The 18017-nt window shown below is 38.0% G+C and overlaps 5 protein-coding genes across 19 annotated transcripts; 3 read left to right on the top strand and 2 right to left on the bottom strand.

The window, feature by feature from the left end:
• Positions 1-67: 67 nt before the first annotated feature.
• Positions 68-2798, top strand: LOC104791575 (carotene epsilon-monooxygenase, chloroplastic). Its single transcript, XM_087454109.1, has 9 exons — positions 68-643; positions 799-1095; positions 1201-1398; positions 1496-1597; positions 1701-1841; positions 1911-2018; positions 2121-2203; positions 2297-2459; positions 2552-2798. Exons 1-9 carry the CDS (start codon positions 128-130, stop codon positions 2579-2581), a joined length of 1638 nt encoding a protein of 545 aa, XP_087310235.1. The 5' UTR covers positions 68-127; the 3' UTR covers positions 2582-2798.
• A 609-nt stretch (positions 2799-3407) lies between these two features.
• On the top strand, positions 3408-5515 carry LOC104791576 (nicotinate N-methyltransferase 1). Its single transcript, XM_010517500.3, has 4 exons — positions 3408-3860; positions 4076-4412; positions 4522-4586; positions 5043-5515. The coding sequence occupies exons 1-4, from the start codon at positions 3495-3497 to the stop codon at positions 5340-5342; spliced, it is 1068 nt and encodes a 355-aa protein (XP_010515802.1). The 5' UTR covers positions 3408-3494; the 3' UTR covers positions 5343-5515.
• A 103-nt stretch (positions 5516-5618) lies between these two features.
• LOC104791577 (UDP-glycosyltransferase 73D1) lies at positions 5619-7252 on the bottom strand. The gene has a single exon (XM_010517501.3). The coding sequence runs from the start codon at positions 7218-7220 to the stop codon at positions 5694-5696; it is 1527 nt and encodes a 508-aa protein (XP_010515803.3). The 5' UTR covers positions 7221-7252; the 3' UTR covers positions 5619-5693.
• A 1367-nt stretch (positions 7253-8619) lies between these two features.
• Positions 8620-12951, bottom strand: LOC104791579 (UDP-glycosyltransferase 73C7). 15 transcript variants are annotated; one of them, XR_015559645.1, is made up of 5 exons: positions 12309-12951; positions 11135-12230; positions 10925-11034; positions 10780-10841; positions 8620-10209 (listed from the first exon to the last, which is right to left on the bottom strand). XR_015559645.1 is itself a non-coding variant. In XM_087454114.1 (4 exons), the coding sequence occupies exons 3-4, from the start codon at positions 10478-10480 to the stop codon at positions 8786-8788; spliced, it is 1452 nt and encodes a 483-aa protein (XP_087310240.1). In that variant the 5' UTR covers positions 10481-10540; positions 10774-10841; positions 10925-11012; the 3' UTR covers positions 8620-8785. The 15 variants fall into 15 exon arrangements, 7 of the variants coding, with proteins under 7 accessions (XP_087310240.1, XP_087310241.1, XP_087310244.1 ...); XR_015559644.1 differs by having other exon boundaries at positions 10774-10841; XR_015559648.1 differs by having other exon boundaries at positions 10085-10178.
• Positions 12936-17796, top strand: LOC104699102 (protein fluG). Its single transcript, XM_087454112.1, has 17 exons — positions 12936-13448; positions 13586-13911; positions 14013-14128; positions 14207-14312; positions 14542-14698; positions 14784-14879; positions 14993-15041; positions 15175-15446; positions 15538-15710; positions 15795-15915; positions 16000-16052; positions 16151-16280; positions 16359-16504; positions 16587-16775; positions 16856-17088; positions 17306-17448; positions 17553-17796. The coding sequence occupies exons 1-17, from the start codon at positions 13287-13289 to the stop codon at positions 17613-17615; spliced, it is 2535 nt and encodes an 844-aa protein (XP_087310238.1). The 5' UTR covers positions 12936-13286; the 3' UTR covers positions 17616-17796.
• Positions 17797-18017: the final 221 nt, after the last annotated feature.

Raw genomic sequence — 18017 nt, forward strand, 5'->3', positions numbered from 1 at the left:
ATTAAGGCCCATTATTGAAAATGGCGGCGTTTTAATCATCGTCGTCCTTATCCACACGCTTAACGGCTCGCGCTTCCTAAACATTGTTGTTGTCTGCACCCAAGCTTCGAAAAAGAGCTCCTCATCAATGGAGTCTTCTCTCTTTTCTCCATCTTCCTCCTCCTCTTCTTATTCTTCTTCTCTCTTCACTGCAAAACCTACGCGTCCTCCTTCCTCAAACCCCAAATTCTTCTCTTTCCCCATCAAATCCTCCATAGAGAAACCTAAACCCAAACCCAAACTCGAGACAAATTCTTCGAAATCACAGTCATGGGTCAGCCCAGATTGGCTCACTTCACTCACCCGTACCCTTTCCTCAGGTAAAAACGACGATTCGGGCATACCAATCGCAAGCGCGAAGCTCGACGACGTCTCTGACCTCCTCGGAGGAGCTCTCTTCTTACCTCTTTACAAATGGATGAACGAGTACGGACCCATTTATCGTCTCGCTGCTGGTCCTCGCAATTTCGTGGTCGTGAGTGACCCAGCGATTGCTAAACACGTTTTGAGGAACTATCCTAAGTACGCTAAAGGCTTAGTCGCTGAAGTCTCCGAGTTTTTATTCGGTTCGGGTTTCGCAATCGCTGAAGGACCTCTTTGGACGGTAAATTTCATCTTCCTCCACATCTCAATTTTGGAATCGTTGGGCACTATCTTGTGTGATAAGTAACCTTGACTCTAGGTTTAGGGTTCAAAGCTTCTCAATTTGGGCTTAGTTTTGAAACCATTGAAGTCTGATTTTTTTTTTTTTATGTATAGGCGAGGCGAAGAGCGGTGGTACCGTCTCTTCACAAGAGGTATTTGTCTGTGATTGTGGAGAGAGTGTTCTGTAAATGTGCAGAGAGGCTTGTTGAGAAGTTGCAGCCTTATGCAGAGGACGGTACTGCTGTGAATATGGAAGAGAAGTTCTCTCAGTTGACACTTGATGTTATTGGCTTGTCTCTTTTTAACTACAATTTCGATTCTTTGACTACTGATAGTCCTGTTATTGAATCTGTTTACACTGCTCTTAAAGAAGCTGAGCTTCGTTCTACTGATCTTCTACCATATTGGAAGGCAAGTTTTGTGTTTTTTTTTTTTTTTTTTCCTGTGGTTTTGTTGATTGTGGCTCAATTGGATTCTAGTTTAATTAAGAGGCTTTGGTTGTTGTTTTTTTTTCAGATTGATGCATTGTGTAAGATAGTACCGAGACAGGTGAAAGCTGAAAAGGCTGTAACTTTGATAAGGGAAACTGTTGAAGACCTTATTGCCAAGTGCAAAGAAATTGTTGAAAGAGAAGGGGAGAGAATCAATGATGAGGAGTATGTAAATGATGCTGACCCTAGTATCCTTCGTTTCTTGCTCGCAAGCAGAGAAGAGGTTTTAACTTTTTTTTCCTTCGGTTCATTAGCAAACCTTGGCCATTCATTATTGCAAATTGAAGCTGATGTTAGATTGTGCGGGTTTTTTTTATCAGGTGTCAAGTGTGCAGTTACGAGATGATCTTCTCTCAATGCTTGTAGCGGGTCATGAAACCACTGGATCTGTCCTCACTTGGACACTTTATCTCCTAAGTAAGGTACCTTTTGGTATCTTATACTTTGCCACTTGAAAGGGAGCTTCTCTGTTCTCATTGATCAGTAACACTTTTTACCACTTGAAACTTATATATGTGCATATAGAACTCATCTGCATTGGCGAAAGCACAAGAAGAAGTAGACAAAGTTTTAGCTGGAAGAAACCCAGCGTTCGAGGATATAAAGGAGTTGAAGTACATTACTCGTTGTATAAACGAGTCAATGCGTCTCTACCCTCATCCTCCTGTAAGCAATCAAGCTCATTTCTCTAATTATTCATGAACTAAATTTTCTGATTGCTTTATTTCCTGGTAGGTCTTGATTAGAAGAGCTCAAGTTCCTGACATTCTTCCTGGGAACTACAAGGTTAATACCGGACAAGACATTATGATTTCAGTCTATAACATCCATCGTTCTTCCGAGGTACAGTTCACTTCCTTCATTTAGGGGAGCCCAGTCTGGTATCAGTTCGTATTACATTCATGCCCACATTTCTTATGTCATTATATGTTTGTTATTCCAAAGGTATGGGAAAAAGCAGAGGAGTTTCTGCCTGAACGATTCGAATTAGAAGGCGCAATCCCTAACGAAACAAACACCGATTTCAAGTAAACTCAGTAGTACTCATGTTTTGACACAAACCATTAAATCAAGCTAATACTTTGATCACAAATGTTAAAAGATGATTTGCATTTCAACAGATTCATACCGTTCAGTGGAGGGCCTAGAAAATGTGTAGGAGATCAGTTTGCATTGATGGAGGCAATTGTGGCACTCGCAGTGTTTCTCCAGAGGCTAAACGTCGAGCTGGTTCCTGATCAGACCATTAGCATGACCACGGGAGCAACCATACACACCACCAATGTATGACAATGTTCTCCGAACTCGAGAAGATTAATCAGAGTCTGTTTAGAATATAATTTCAAGTTTTCTGATGCTTAATATTTTAATTGCAGGGATTGTATATGAAAGTGAGCCGAAGGTAAAGCCATAATCTCGAAGATGAATATTTTATAATCATTGGATAGATTTTTTTAGTTACCATATCTTGAGTGGTTGGTGTTGATGAACTTCTTTAATCTTTTGAGATATAACGACAAAAAAGATTTATGGAGTTGGAGAAAAAACAAAACAACTCAATTATTTCATATATCGGTAATGGTACAGTACTATGAATATTTAACAGTGATACGCTTATTGGTACTTGTGATTATCCTGTCAGATCCATACAGCAACTTTGTGTTTGTTCTTTTTTTCATACAATTCATTCCATAATTGCTATACCATCCATACCATTTCCTTTCCTTGCTGTAACCAAACCATTTATTCCATTATTACAAGTTTAACAATACTTCTAACTTGAAGACGACAAAACCAGGTTAACTAGTGTATAAAACTTTTTCTGTAATTTGATAGTGTGTATCATAGATCTAATTAATACGTTTTATTGAAATATTTGAATTAATTGAAAAAGTACCAAATGTATAAAAAGTATAAGAAGGTAACAAGACAAATATCTAGATTATCATATATTAACAATTAATTTTTAACCTTTCTCTATAATTTCAATTTAAAAAAAAAAAAATATTAAAACTTTTAAAAATCTTTAAACTAAAAGTAGAACTAAATCTTTTTATTGTAGTTACCATTTAAAATTCTTTAAACTAAAAGTAGAACTAAATCTTTTTATTGTAGTTCCATCCCATATGGACCATTTCATTTTAAATTAAAAGTAGAACTAAATCTTTTTGTTGTAGTTCCATCCCATATGGGACCATATATACCGTATAAGGTTAACCTTGAAACCATATGGACCTTACGTATTATATAATTCTCTACTCACTACTCTTTCACTTTCACATACGAGAGGAGAAGATAACAAACAAGCAAAAAAAAAAAATGGAGAAGGAGAGCTCAGAGAGTAGAAACAGAGCTCGTCTCGCTATATTGGAGCTGGCTAACATGATTAGCGTTCCCATGTCCCTCAACGCCGCTGTGAAATTAGGCATTGCCGACGCTGTTTGGAACGGCGGGACCAATTCTCCTCTCTCCGCCGCCGAGATCCTCACTCGCCTCCTTCTCCCATCTGGCGGCGATCCCGAGAATCTCCAACGTATACTTCGAATGCTCACCAGCTATGGTGTCTTCTCTGAACACCTTGTTGGATCCACCGAGAGGAAATACTCTCTTACGGACGTTGGCAAAACTCTCGTCACTGACTCTGGTGGCCTCTCTTACGCAGCCTACGTCCTACAGCACCACCAGGTTTCCTATATATTCCAATTATGAAAAACTTTAATCAAACCAATTCTTGATGGTTTAGTTTTGTAGATAAGGATAAGGTTTCGAGTTTATACTAAGAATTTATAAATGTTATATCGCAAAATATATTATAACTTTTTCACATTTCTCGAGATTAGTCTAGATTTCCGATTATATTTTAATAAGTAACCTAATTGTGAAAGTATAACATTTTGAAGGATGCCTTGATGCGAGCATGGCCACTAGTTCACACGGCGGTGGTGGAGCCGGAGACAGAGCCGTACGTGAAAGCCAACAGCGAGGCAGCATACGTGCAGTATGGTAAAAACGAGGAGATGAACGATCTGATGCTGAAGGCAATGTCCGGGGTATCTGTGCCGTTCATGAAAGCTATATTGGAAGGCTACGATGGGTTTAAATCCGTTGAGCAATTGATTGACGTAGGAGGTAGCGCAGGGGATTGTCTCCGCATGATCCTTGAACAGTTTCCTAACGTCCGTGAAGGGATTAATTTTGATTTGCCTGAGGTTGTTGCCAAAGCCCCCAGTATTCCTGGTGAGATTTATGTTTTGTATTAATCATATTTTACGTTATTTATTTCCGGAAAACAAAAAAAAAAGTTACTTTTTATGTAATCGACGATATTATTACCGTGTGGTGTTAGGAGTGACACACGTGGGTGGGGATATGTTCCAATCAATTCCTAGCGGTGACGCAATCTTCATGAAGGTTCGTTGTTACATTATTGTCACGAGAATACACCTACTAACATTTTTGTATATATATAGGAGTATAGGACGAATACTATTTTCCCTCTATATAGTTTTAATAGTTATAGGTATATACGCTGATTACACAAAAGATCAGAGTTTAGTTAGGTATAACCGTATAATAATGTGTTTGGTAGTATATAGGTTTAATTAGTTTATCGTTAGATCATGCGACTGGCCACCTTTATTTTATTTAAAGATCGTTTAAATACTAGTAATACATTTTTTTTGACCAAAAAAACAAAATATACTAATACATTTATCAAACCAAAAACGTGTGAGCTAGCTAGAATCTTGCGTGGGTAGGATCTGATATGTTTGGTGAAAGAACAATACAAACAAATAAACACATTTTTTGCTTCGCTGGTCCCAAAATTAATAATTTGTATAATGTTGTGTTGTCCTGAGTGCACAGTGGGTGTTAACAACATGGACGGATGAAGAATGCAAGCAGATAATGAAGAATTGCTACAATGCATTACCTGTTGGAGGAAAGCTAATCGCGTGTGAGCCTGTCTTGCCTAAGGAAACCGATGATAGCCACCGGACTCGTGCCTTGCTAGAAGGCGACATCTTTGTCATGACCATCTATAGAACCAAAGGTAAGCATAGAACTGAAGAAGAGTTTAAAGAACTTGGTCTCTCTGCTGGATTCACTACTTTTCGACCTTTCTACATTGATTACTTCTACACCATCTTGGAGTTTCAGAAGTAATATCCTAAAAGCATTTATCTTCCCGTGTTTCTAAAAGCTTTTAAATAATGAATATTCAAGGAGGCCTCTTTGTTGAGAACCTCTAATAAATACATTTTCATCAAGATGTACGTAATAATGTAACAGTCTATTTCTAAATTCTAAGTGCATCCTTAAAAGGGATTATTCATAAATTTCATCTTTGGAGAAAAGGACTCTTTGATGATTGCGAGAGTAGTACTCTTAATATCAAGTTCGACGCAACATATGTGACTTTATATGTTGTTATGCACTAAATTAAAAACATCTATTGAATTATTTTTCTTCGGCAAAGAAAAATTCCTATGGTATTATATTCTTACAAATTTTATATCAGCTTATAGTCAATTGCTCTAAAACATCTTGCATTAAAATTGAAACGTTCAGACTCGAAGATCCCTTTTCATTCACAGCCTTATTCGCCATTACTGCAAGTTCTTGAATACGTATCCTTCGCCTCACAAATTCACTATCATTATCACTTTCTTCATCTACACGTTGACAATGTTCTTCCATCACAAGCTTTATAGCTTTCACAACACACTGTTTCTTGACCAACACTCCAACTCTCTCCTCGTCTCCCCATCGCACCGGAATCTCCACCCCAACCCTAACCCCGATTTTCAAAACCTCCACGACTAATTTCTCATTGAGGAATTGTTCAGCGAACAACGGCCATGTGATCATTGGTACACCAAAACAAATCGCTTCTATTGTAGAGTTCCAACCGCAGTGAGACAAAAACCCTCCGGTTGAGCCATGCGAGAGTATCATAGCCTGAGGACTCCACCCTTTTATTACTATCCCTCTTCCTCTAACTCTCTCTTCAAAATTTTCGCGTTTTAGCCATTCTTCTAGCTCATTCATGTGTATTTCCTCGGTCTTGATTACCCAAATAAAGGGTTTTCCCGATTCTTCTAACCCTACACCTAGTTCTATCAATTGATTTGGTATTAGTCGACATAGGCTACCTAGACAAACATATAAGACTGACCTCGGTCTCATTGAATCTAGAAACTGCAAGACCTCGGTCTCACTTATCGCGATGTTACCGTTGTTTCCTCTGTCGAATAGGTCCGCCATACGGTCGTTGCATAAAGAAACGGGTCCAACGAACCATACCTTCTTATCGATGGCCTCAGCGTAGGCCTCTGCATAGCCAGGCTCCAATTCTTGGAAGCTATTAACAATAATTCCAAAGGCTTCTGATTCAGATTCGCGCATCTTGTCGCGAACATCATCCATATTTTCTAACTTCTGAAAGGCACCCGGTAACTGAGCTCTAGCTATCTCAATCCTATGTGGCATTGCTGGTATAGAGAATGGCTCCGAGGCCGAAGAAACTGACAGGTGCGGGCTATGAAGATGGAGGTTGTGCGAACTCAAAAGAGAGAAGCAACACATTCCATGGAACACTATCCTCGGGATTTTGAACCTCTTTGCTGTTTTTGAAGTCCAAGAAAGACATTTATCGGAGATTATGCAACTTGGAGGGTTATCTTTTTTCTCAAGAAACCGTTCCAAGGGCTCCTGAAGTCTATCCACAGCGTCATAGAATCTCCGTAGGAGGTCTTTGGATGGCAGAGTGTCGAGAGTCTCACAATCTTTGGGAAGACCAAATTCTTTGTAGGGAATTGGAAATGTAACAACGTTGATTTCAAGACCAGCCTCCGATCTTGCTCGGTCAACTGTCTTTGCAAACCTAGAAGCATTTTGAGGAGTTGTAACTATGGTAACGATATTGCCTTGTCTCGCAAGAATCTTGGAGATGTCGACCATGGGGATCAGATGCCCTTGAGCCATGAGAGGGACCAAAACAAAGTGAAGTCTTTTGGCATTTGAAACTAGTTTTGATTCCATTTTTTTGGGTTTAGCAAATGCTTAGACATATAGAAGATACCAAAATTATCGGCTATGAATATATACATGTGTGAATCATCTGGTGAGAGACCTTAATGAATTGGGAAAGTCATCAACAGCTGTATATTGACTTTGAACAAGTCACAAAAAAAACTATTGTTTAGAGAACCAATCATGTACCCTCATTGTTTAACGTTTTAGTCGCTGACGGTGGTGAGTTGCGTCATTATACCATGACAATTAAAATGAGTTACATAAGAAAAGACTACAAGGAAAATATGAGGAAGTTTAAATCCTACAATGAAGCCAAAAATGTTAATCCACTGATGATACGTAAAGTTAAAATAAGCGTATGTTCACTATTTTTTTAGTAGTGATACAAATTAGAATATTCACTGATATTTAAGAGAAAAAAAAGACTATTGTTATCTTTGGTTTACTTTCTTTATTATGATTTCGGTTTAAGAAGTGCAATTAGGTCAAGCTTGGCCGTAAGACTTCCATGATAAAAGGACTCTTTGAAACGTTCAATTTGTGCGTATGTCATGGTGAACAAACTAAGGAAGACCAGTTCAACTTTTGGAATATTTGAGAGCATGCATTGACGCATATACCTTTGAGAATATAAGCAAATAAATATGTACACACGCATATATATATATATATATGTTGTATACTTGTATGATCAATAATTATACATAGAGGTTACACTTACTTTACAAATTGTATATCTTCTGTATGATAAACGCAAACCTATGATGCATGATTGTTGTTCGAGACATTTTCATGTTGTAGTATTGTATTTCGGACAGTTTTTAATTAATAGGTGATAATCATCCAAAGCCACGTCCAAATGTCAAAAATAAAATTGCAACAACTTCTATAAGAAGATTCACAGAATTTCAGAAGTTTCGAAACATTTCTGTATATCTTACCCAAAAGGCATGTTTAATTTTCTTTTTTTCTTTTTACAGAAAACTGAATAGAGTAATATATTAAACGAAGAAAAGTCGATTCAATAAAAGTCATTCTTCTATGATCCTCTCTTGTCGTCTTTGAAATATTGGTTGTAAATTCTTGAACAACTAAAGCTTTGGATTTCCAAATCCCTATGATGTATAATAGTATCTTATTTTCTTCATCTGATATCGACATGTCTTTATATGTAACCATGTTAACTAAAGATAGATCACTGTATAATATGGTTAGTTTTTATAATAAATCTAGAGAAGATATGTTCTCTATCCTGCAGGCCTGGTTTTTTCTTGTATGAAACAAATTTTGTCTGGACGATATAGACTCTTGCCAAAAACCACATAGTCTGTCACACCGTCATTGTTAAATTATCCGTTGCTGTAAACACGACCAGCTCAACTATGTCATAGGCATTGTGCAGGCATTTCAGAAACCAGCTCAATTATTTTATTAACTTGGTTTTCATTTCATTACAAACTACAAATATTTTACAAGCATATATATATATTTTTTTTTTCTCAATCAACCAACAACAATCCTACCGATGTCAAATATCAAATCCCAACAACAATCCTTGAGAACCCTCCCATTCAAATTTGATGTTGTTTTGTTTGCTCCATAATGTCTTGAATGAGCAATGTGAAATTAGCATCTGAAGATCCTCCTTCTCCCAAAGCCTTATTTGCCAAGTCACTAAGTTCTTTGACTATTCTTCTTCTCTCTTCTGCTTCTTCACTATCACCCATTAGCTCGTCCACTGCTTTTCTCACACTTTCTCTACTCACCATCACTCCTATCTCCTCTTCTTTTCCATATTTCATCATTTTTTCTACTCCTATCTTTAACCCCGATTTTAATATCTGCACGATCAACTTCTCATTCAAGAATTGTTCAGCAGACAAAGGCCATGTCAATAATGGTACTCCTGCAGTAATTCCTTCTAGAGTCGAGTTCCATCCACAGTGAGTCAAAAACCCTCCGATGGATGCGTGTGAGAGGATGAAAACTTGGGGCGCCCAACCTTTGATCACAAGTCCTCTACCTTTGATCCGCTCTTCGAATCCGCTTTGCTGCATCCACATTGCTAAATCCCCATATTTTCCCCATTCTCTTATTACCCATATGAAAGGTTTCTTAGATTCCTCAAGGCCTAGTCCTAGCTCTTTGAGTTGAGCCAAGGGAAGATTACATAGACTGCCAAGGCAAACGTAGAGCACCGAACCAGCTTCTTGAGAGTCAAGAATTTGAAGACATTGGTCCTGACCAATAGAAGCCTTGTCTCCTCTTTTAGCTTTTTCTAACCCCAACTTATTGCACAAAGAAACAGGTCCAACGCACCAAACTTTTCCAGCCCTTGCTTTCCGATATTCTCTTGCATAATCAACCTCTAACTCTTCAAAACTGTTCACAATAACACCATAAGAGTCATTATCAGCTTCGATAATCTTGGCCGTACTCTCTTTCATATTTCCTTCAATAAGCTGTAGCACAGAGACTTGCGGTTTAGTGAACTCAACTCTATCAGGAAAGCCAGGTAAATCGAAATACTCATCGTTAGATTCTATAACTTTTAAGATCCCGCTTTCTCGAACCACTTGTATGCACATGAGGCTGAAACAAGAAAATCCATGGAAGAGAAGTTTGGGGATCTTGAATTTCTTGGCAAGTCTTGAAGTGAAAGGAAGGCTCATGTCTCCAATTATGCAGCTCGGCCGCGGCTGAACCATCTCCACCATAGCTTTCTCTACTTGCTCCTCAAGCGAGTTGGCTGCGTCAAAGAACTTCACCATATCGACCATTGAAGCCAACATATCTACACTCTCGCACCCTTCTGGCAAACTAGCTTGTCGAGACGGAAACTTAACTTCAACGATGTTGATGGTCGGAAAGGAAGAGGAAGAGGAGAGTGAAGTCTTGATCTTGGCTACATTTTGGGTAGTTGTGATGATAGAGACGGTCACGCCTTGACGCTGGGACAAGAGCCTAGAAATATCGACCAATGGGATCATATGACCTTGGGCCATAAAGGGTATTACGACGAAGTGAAGAACATCATGAGAACACATTGTAAAAGATCTTAATATTAGCAAACAAATAGATGTTTCTAAAGACTTAAAAAGCAAGCCACTCTTTACAAATGTTATATATAGCTACGATAGAGTTTAGATCATAACAAGTTTTGACCCGTCTAAAGATAATGCGTAAGAAAATTATATTTTACTTTACCAAGAAAACTTCAAATTGAGTTTTGATTCTAGTCGATGAAAAGAGTAGACCGACCACATATATAACAATTAGTCTGATCGTATCTGTTGATATATTCGTGTCATCATCTGTATTGAAACCTAGGAACAAAGAATTAGAATATGGCAAGCATCATGAAATGGGTCAAAAAGATAATAATTAATTAAAAGAGTTGGCGGGTCAAATTAGGTCTCCTGAATATTTTTGAGAATTCGTACATTACAATCATCGTTAACTTTATTTTCACATCACATGAGAGTAGATGTATCTGTTGATTTCTTTGTTTTGTTCATTTTATGACACAGAGCTATAAATGATGGCTTTTAATACTTACACTGACCCGAATCATTAGTAATGACATTGCTGATCTTGGAATTTTGCTAACCAACGCCCCCCAAACACCTGAACAGACGGTTCCATAACTTACTTACAGGCATGAGTCTCCAATTTATCTTAAAGTTAAGAAGAGTAAAAAGAACAGTTACCTTAAGTGATCCACTTAGTGTGAACATTTCACAACTTCCAAATTCTTCTGCATTAGACTGCTCAATTCACAGACCAAAGCCTCACCCCATAAGCCTCTTTTTGCCTATATCTTAAAACCCAAAAAAAGAAACATAGTTTAGAAACAAATACAACCACCAAAATAGAGCTGCAATACTCAGCATACAGTATTAATTTTTCTAAGAGGATACCTGAGTTCTCACAAGTGGATATCATTTGTTTCTCGAGTTCCTGGACTGCATCGAATATCCCATGAGCAGTATAGGTTTTGATCATAGTAGCAAAAGTGACTCTATCAGGCTTACATTTTCTCTCTTCCATTTGTATGTACAATTCTTTCATCGTAGCCAAATCACCAGCCTCACCATATGCATTGATTATGCAATTGAAGAACGGAGTATCCAGTATCACATCAGAATTCACAATTTGCCTCAAAATTGAATCTATCTTAAAGACAAGACCAGCTCTACTATACGCGTTAACAAGCGAACAATAAGTGATTGAGTTTGGTTTCACTCCTTGATACTTCATTTTCCTGAATACATCATCCATTTTCTCGATTCTTCCAGCTTTTCCAAACGTCTCAATCACTATATTATAACTGACAGTCGTCAAGGAGAAGAACCTTTTCTCCATGAAATCCATAACCGAGCACATCTTCTTATACATTCCCGCTTTTCCAAACGACAAAATCAGTATATTAAATGTAGTAATGTCTGGCTGCACTCCCATGAGCTGGAACCGATTATACCAGCTCTCCATCTTCCTCGTGTTACCACCATTTCCATATGACCCAATGATCGAGTTAAGCGTGAAAACATCCGGAAGAGAATCTCCATCCTCGATCATATCAGCCAGAACATTTTCCATTTCCTCAAACATACCAGCCTTTCCATACCCATCAATAATAGTATTGTAAGTAACCGTACTGCATCCAACTCCAAGATACGACATCTCAAGAACAATACTTTTAACCAGATCAAACCGACCAAGTTTGCAGCAACAACTGATGAGAACAGTGAAGGTAAACACATCTGGCTTACAATCACTAACCGATTTCATATACTCAAGCGTGGCGAACGCCTTGTCAAGAAGCTCGCTTTTACCATAAACAGCTATAAGAGATGTATACACATCAATGGTAGGTTTCAATCCTTCAGATAACATTACTTCAAAAAGCAAGCTAGCTTGATCAGGCTGTTTGCAATTCCCAAGCGCTTTGAAAAGCTTTGTGTATGTTTTGCATCTTGGTTCATACCAATGCTGCTTCCTAAGAAGATTGAAAATCTATAAAGCAGAGAGATTGGGCAAATGAGTTTCGATTAGAGTAAAGAAATTAGAAAAGAATTCAAAAGGGTACTGTACCTTTAACGCAGACTGCCATCGATTCTCTTTGATAGCTTCATCAAGTGCTTCAAGAACAGCTTTTGGCCATAAAGTTAAGTACTTTTCGGAATTTGCTTTTCTCTCGACGCCTTTGACAGCAGCGTCTGCTCTCAGAATCCGGGATAACTCTTTCTTGGGATCTATTCGGTGTCTTGTTGATATCAGACCAGAGTTTAATTTCCCAGTAGGTTCTTTGGGGCTTTTTGTCGAACACGTTGTGGGCGTTGCTGAAATAGAGGCTACACGCCGAGAACAAACCGTGGAAGATATGTGTTGCCGAGAAAAGCAGAGTTTTATAGTTTCAATGGCGTATGGGGAATTAATCCCTTGAACAGGATTCTGTATCACTTCCATCGGAGAAAAAATGCGAGAGAAGATAAGGGGAGGACGAAGAAGACACTGCAAATTTCGGTGTAGGGAGGAGCTAGAAGACGATACAGTTGTTCTGCTTCATATGTTCGGTTTAGTTCAATTAGATGGTTCGGTTTACATAATTAATCGGTTTGTATGATGTAGCGAATGGTTTGATGTGGTTTTAGATTCCGATAAGTTTCACTTTTATCTTATTTATCACTTTTATGATTTATCTAGCACTTTTTCCGGTTCACAGGTTTTAATCGAAAATAGATGTGAAATTTTAATTTCAAATTTGTCAAACCGAAATTGGACGCAACTTCTTGGCACTGAACCGGAATTTGGAATTATGACATGAACCGTGGAGGCTAACTGTTAGTCACGTGTTCATTACGCTCCTCCAGACGCCGCCGTGAACGGGGCACCGACCAAATCAGACAACAAAAGAAAAGTCAAAGATGGAAACTTTCACTTATGCTTTTAAACAAGTTCCTGTAGTAAACAACCTGTGAAGACTGTAAGAAGAACAACAACACGAATCAAGTAATCGAGAGTTTGATTTTGACTTAAGACAAAGATAGAGAGAGAGAGAGAGAGAGAGAGATGGAGTTTAAGGAGTTAAAAGAAGCAATAGAGGAAGTAGAGCTCGTCGATGGTCACGCACACAACATTGTCTCTCTTGACTCGTCTTTCCCGTTCATCGGAACTTTCTCCGAGGCTAACGGCGACGCCTTGACCTTCGCTCCTCATTCTCTTTCCTTCAAGGTATACACACGACCGATGATACCATATGTCTCCTCTCCTGTGTTGTTCAATCAAACCCTCTTAAAACGCCGACGTTTTAGTTTGATTAATTGGTATGGATGTTTTTTTTTTGGTTGTATTGTATGAGTGAAAAACAGAGGAACTTGAGGGAGATTGCTCAACTTTATGGCACTCAAGTATCTTTAGAAGCGATTGAGGAACATCGTAAGACCACGGGTTTGGAGTCTTTTACTACCAAGTGTTTTCAAGAAGCTCGAATCTCTGCTCTGCTCATTGATGATGGATTGAAGCTTGACAAGAAACATGACATTGAATGGCATAGAAACTTTGTTCCTTTTGTTGGTCGAGTCTTGCGTATCGAAACTCTTGCTGAGCAAATCCTCGATGAGGAGAGTCCTCCTGATGCTTCTTCCACTTGGAGTTTGGATTCTTTCACTAGAGCCTTTGTTGAAAGATTAAATGCATATCCTTTACCTTTATCTTTACTTTTTTTAATACACACTCTTAGTGAATGTGACTATATATACACTAGAGTTGGTTTACCTTGACTACTTTTGGTGTCACGCTTGTTCCAGAGATTGTTGCTTTAAAAACTATTGCTGCTTATCGTAGCGGTTTGGATATTGATACTCATGTGAGTAAAGAAGTTGCTGAGAAAGGCCTCGCTGAAGTCTTGCAAGGTAAGACGGTTTGCACATTGGTCCATCAAGAAGTAACATAGCTGTTGTCTAACACTTTAAACCCTGTTGTTACTGCAGCTGGATGTCCTGTACGCATAGGTTACAAAGGCTTGATTGATTACATTGTTACTTGTAGTTTGGAGTTAGCTACACGTTACGACTTGCCCTTGCAGATTCACACAGGGTATGTGTGCAAGATTTGGTCAAACTCTGTGAGGGTCTTTGTGATTGATGTTAGTAAAGTCTGATTCTTTTCTCATTAAACAAACCTGAATATTTAGTGAGGTTGAAGTGTGCAGTAAGCTTTTGTCCTTCAATTGAGGATTTGTTCTGTGCTTTACATAGAATCAGAAACTCATGTTCTGAGGTTTGTAGTAATGAAAAATCTAATTTTCTTTTGTTGTTTGAGACAGTTTTGGTGACAGGGATTTGGATTTGAGGTTGTCCAACCCTCTTCACCTTAGAACCCTTCTTGAAGACAAAAGATTTGCAAAGTGTCGTATAGTTCTTCTTCATGCATCTTATCCATTCTCAAAGGAAGCATCGTTTCTGTCTTCAGTTTATCCTCAGGTTTACTTCATCCCATTTCAATTAATCTGTAAAGTTATGTCTAGTCGTTAACTTATTTTCTATCAATCTCTTTTTGTTCCTTAAGGTTTACCTTGATTTCGGGTTGGCGGTTCCAAAGCTTAGTGTCCATGGTATGGTGTCTTCAGTTAAAGAGCTCCTTGACTTAGCGCCAACGAAGAAGGTAATTACTAAATGCAGCATGTTAACATTGCTAAGTTTCTTTATCTCTTACTTGCATTGTTTTTGTTGTTGACCATGAGTCATAGAAAATGCTAAGCATAGGAAATTTTGCAGGTTATGTTCAGCACTGATGGGTATGCATCTCCTGAGACCTACTATTTAGGTTAGCTGAAGTTGCTACCTCTTATGTATAGTTTGTAACATGCTTATATATATGTTTTAATCCTGTTTCTAAGATTTGAAACTTGAAATCTCCTCGCTTTAGTCTTGAACAAAGCTCTCTATGTTTTTGGCAGGTGCAAAGAAGGCACGAGAGGTCATCTTCTTAGTTCTGCGTGATGCTTGTGCCAGTGGTGATCTCTCACTCATGGAAGCTATTGATGCAGCTAAAGATATTTTTTCAAGAAATTCGATTGAATTTTATAAGCTTGATTTAAAGACAAAATCTTCTAGTCCACAAAGTATAATATCTACCAAATTAGAGATGAAGGAGCCTGATGTTCAAGAAGATAGTAGTTCCTTTGTACGCATTATTTGGGTTGATACATCTGGACAACATAGATGCCGTGTGAGTTTTTTTTTTTTTTTTTGTGTTTCTTCTGAAGAAAAAACCTCTGTTTCTCACCTTGACAAGAATTATGTTTATTGTATTGTTTCAGGCTGTTCAAGCACATCGTTTTAACAGTAGCGTGAAGAAGAACGGCGTTGGTCTGACTGTTGTAACAATGGGGATGACTTCATTTGCTGATGGACCAGCAGAAGGGTCTAATTTGACGGGTGTGGGTGAGATTAGACTGGTTCCGGATCTATCAACCAAGCATACAATACCTTGGTACTTTACTCGTGTTCGATCTCTTTGCATTTAACTTTACATATCTTCTTTTCTTATTTGTTACCGTATCATATCTACTATTAGGACAAAGCAAGAGAGCATGGTTTTAGGTGACATGTACTTAAAGCCTGGTGAAGCATGGGAATACTGTCCAAGAGAGACCTTAAGAAGGGTCACAAAAGTTCTCAAAGATGAATTTGATTTGGTAAAAAATCTTCATAAACTCTCTCTATGGAAACTTTTATTTGCTTTTTGGTTTGCTTGAACTCAAACTGTCCTTGGCTTTTAGGTAATGAACGCTGGTTTTGAGAATGAGTTTTATCTCCTCAAGAATGTTGTGCGGTATGTATGCGACTATAAGTTTCTTGAATCTTGGTTTTTTTGTTCAGTCCAATCATTTTCATAATCTTAACACTAGTCCTACCCAAAACTATTTTAAGGGAAGGGAAAGAAGAGTATGTGCCTTTTGACTTTGGTCCGTACTGTTCTGCATCCTCATTCGATGCTGCAGCTCCTATTTTCCATGATATTGTACCTGCACTCGAGTCCTTGAACATCACAGTTGAACAGGTTACCAAACAGTTTAAAAATCATTTCATAATGATCAGTCTGTATCATGTGTCTTGACATGTATATATTTTGTCATAGTTTCATGCTGAATCCGGGAAAGGTCAGTTTGAACTATCTCTCGGTCACACTGTTGCATCTCATGCTGCCGACAATTTGGTTTATACACGTGAAGTTGTAAGATCGGTAGCAAGGAAACATGGATTGATTGCGACCTTTGTTCCAAAGTATTTCAGTCTCCTCCCCACTAAAGTTATAATGCCCTTTAACCGCAAAGTTTTGAAAGAATCCATTTATGTGTTTTGATAGGTATGATTTATGTGACATTGGTTCTGGGTCACATGTACATCTAAGTCTTTGGAAAAACGGCAAAAATGTCTTCCCGGCATCTGATAAGTCATCTGCTCTTGGAATTTCCTCCGTTGGAGAAGAGTTCATGGCTGGAGTTCTGTTTCACCTTCCTTCAATTGTAGCAATTATAGCTCCACTCCCAAACAGGTAACTCTAGAACCATGTATTTCTAGTAACTTCCTCAAGTTGTTACTAAAAGTTGCAATATTTTTAACTAAAAATTTCAGCTATGATCGACTCCAACCTAATACATGGAGTGGAGCATTCCAATGCTGGGGCAAGGAAAACCGTGAAGCGGCTATAAGAACAGCTTCTCCACCAGGAACTCCTGATGGAATATTTACAAACTTTGAGATCAAGACTTTTGATGGCTCTGCAAATCCTCACTTTGGTTTGGCTGCTATAATGGCTGCCGGTATTGATGGTCTCCGACGACATCTCAAACTACCTATTGGAATAGGTATACATATTTCTGTTACTCATTTTCATATATTTAGTCTTAAGATGAAGCTTTTGATCTTGAGTTGTTCGGATGAAGTTTTTCACATCCTTCAAAATACATACCTACTTTTCAAAATATTTTAGGCGATGTGTGGATCGTTCCATTTTCGTTATATGTAACTTAAGGTCACGTATAATATCTAATGTGGGATATAACAATTTGGTCAATGAAACAGATGTAAATCCGGCAGATGTTGCTGCTACATTGAGCAGGCTTCCAGAATCGCTCTCAGAAGCTGTTGAAGCTCTGGACAAAGATGAAGTTCTCCACGAACTGCTCGGACAAAAGCTTGTAGTTGCCATAAAAGCAGTCCGTAAGGTAACGCTATTGTCTCTTTATTAGACTGATTTAAATACAGTACTGGTAACTAAAAGTACATAATGGACTAATATGTTTTTGTATTTTTCAAATTATTGTAACAGTCTGAGGCCGAGTATTATTCCAAGAATCCAGATGCATATAAGCAACTCATTCACCGATACTAATCCTTTGCGCCTCGGAGTAATATGATTGTTCCATCATTTACTCTTTTATTGTGGACTTTTTGTCACATGAAGAGAACTAGTATTGAAGTTTCACTTGAACGGAGTATCTGACTACTGTATATGCAAACCACAAACGTGACATAAAGATGTGGATCAGAAAATAAATAAACTATATTTCATATTTCGAGACGCATGCTTTAGTATTTCTTACTTTTTCGTCCCACGCTTTCAAAAGCCTCAAGTTTTGGTTCTCTACTTTTTAAAAAATAGATTTCAAGTATCTGATATCTACTATACTATTATACTGTTATGTTTCTTTGCTTTTGTCCAAAAAAAAAAAAATGTTTCTTTGCTTAAATGTTACTGTTATATCAACAGTAAGTAGTATAGAAATTTTAAGTT

This window comes from Camelina sativa, chromosome 6, assembly GCF_030686135.1.
Source record: "Camelina sativa cultivar CO46 ecotype springtype chromosome 6, ASM3068613v1".
In the NCBI taxonomy this organism is placed as follows: domain Eukaryota; kingdom Viridiplantae; phylum Streptophyta; class Magnoliopsida; order Brassicales; family Brassicaceae; genus Camelina; species Camelina sativa.

Excerpts from the sequence above, each read along its gene's own strand:
- LOC104791579 (XM_087454113.1), bottom strand. The coding sequence starts at position 10,261 with ATGTGTTCTCATGATGTTCTTCACTTCGTCGTAATACCCTTTATGGCC.
- LOC104791576 (XM_010517500.3), top strand. The coding sequence starts at position 3,495 with ATGGAGAAGGAGAGCTCAGAGAGTAGAAACAGAGCTCGTCTCGCTATA. Across the intron at positions 4,413-4,521 it reads CAAAGCCCCCAGTATTCCTG|GAGTGACACACGTGGGTGGG; the intron begins GTGAGATTTATG and ends GTGTGGTGTTAG. Across the intron at positions 4,587-5,042 it reads GTGACGCAATCTTCATGAAG|TGGGTGTTAACAACATGGAC; the intron begins GTTCGTTGTTAC and ends CTGAGTGCACAG.
- LOC104791577 (XM_010517501.3), bottom strand. The coding sequence starts at position 7,220 with ATGGAATCAAAACTAGTTTCAAATGCCAAAAGACTTCACTTTGTTTTG.
- LOC104699102 (XM_087454112.1), top strand. The coding sequence starts at position 13,287 with ATGGAGTTTAAGGAGTTAAAAGAAGCAATAGAGGAAGTAGAGCTCGTC. Across the intron at positions 13,449-13,585 it reads CTCATTCTCTTTCCTTCAAG|AGGAACTTGAGGGAGATTGC; the intron begins GTATACACACGA and ends AGTGAAAAACAG. Across the intron at positions 14,129-14,206 it reads CCTCGCTGAAGTCTTGCAAG|CTGGATGTCCTGTACGCATA; the intron begins GTAAGACGGTTT and ends TTGTTACTGCAG.
- LOC104791575 (XM_087454109.1), top strand. The coding sequence starts at position 128 with ATGGAGTCTTCTCTCTTTTCTCCATCTTCCTCCTCCTCTTCTTATTCT. Across the intron at positions 644-798 it reads CTGAAGGACCTCTTTGGACG|GCGAGGCGAAGAGCGGTGGT; the intron begins GTAAATTTCATC and ends TTTTATGTATAG. Across the intron at positions 1,598-1,700 it reads CACTTTATCTCCTAAGTAAG|AACTCATCTGCATTGGCGAA; the intron begins GTACCTTTTGGT and ends ATGTGCATATAG.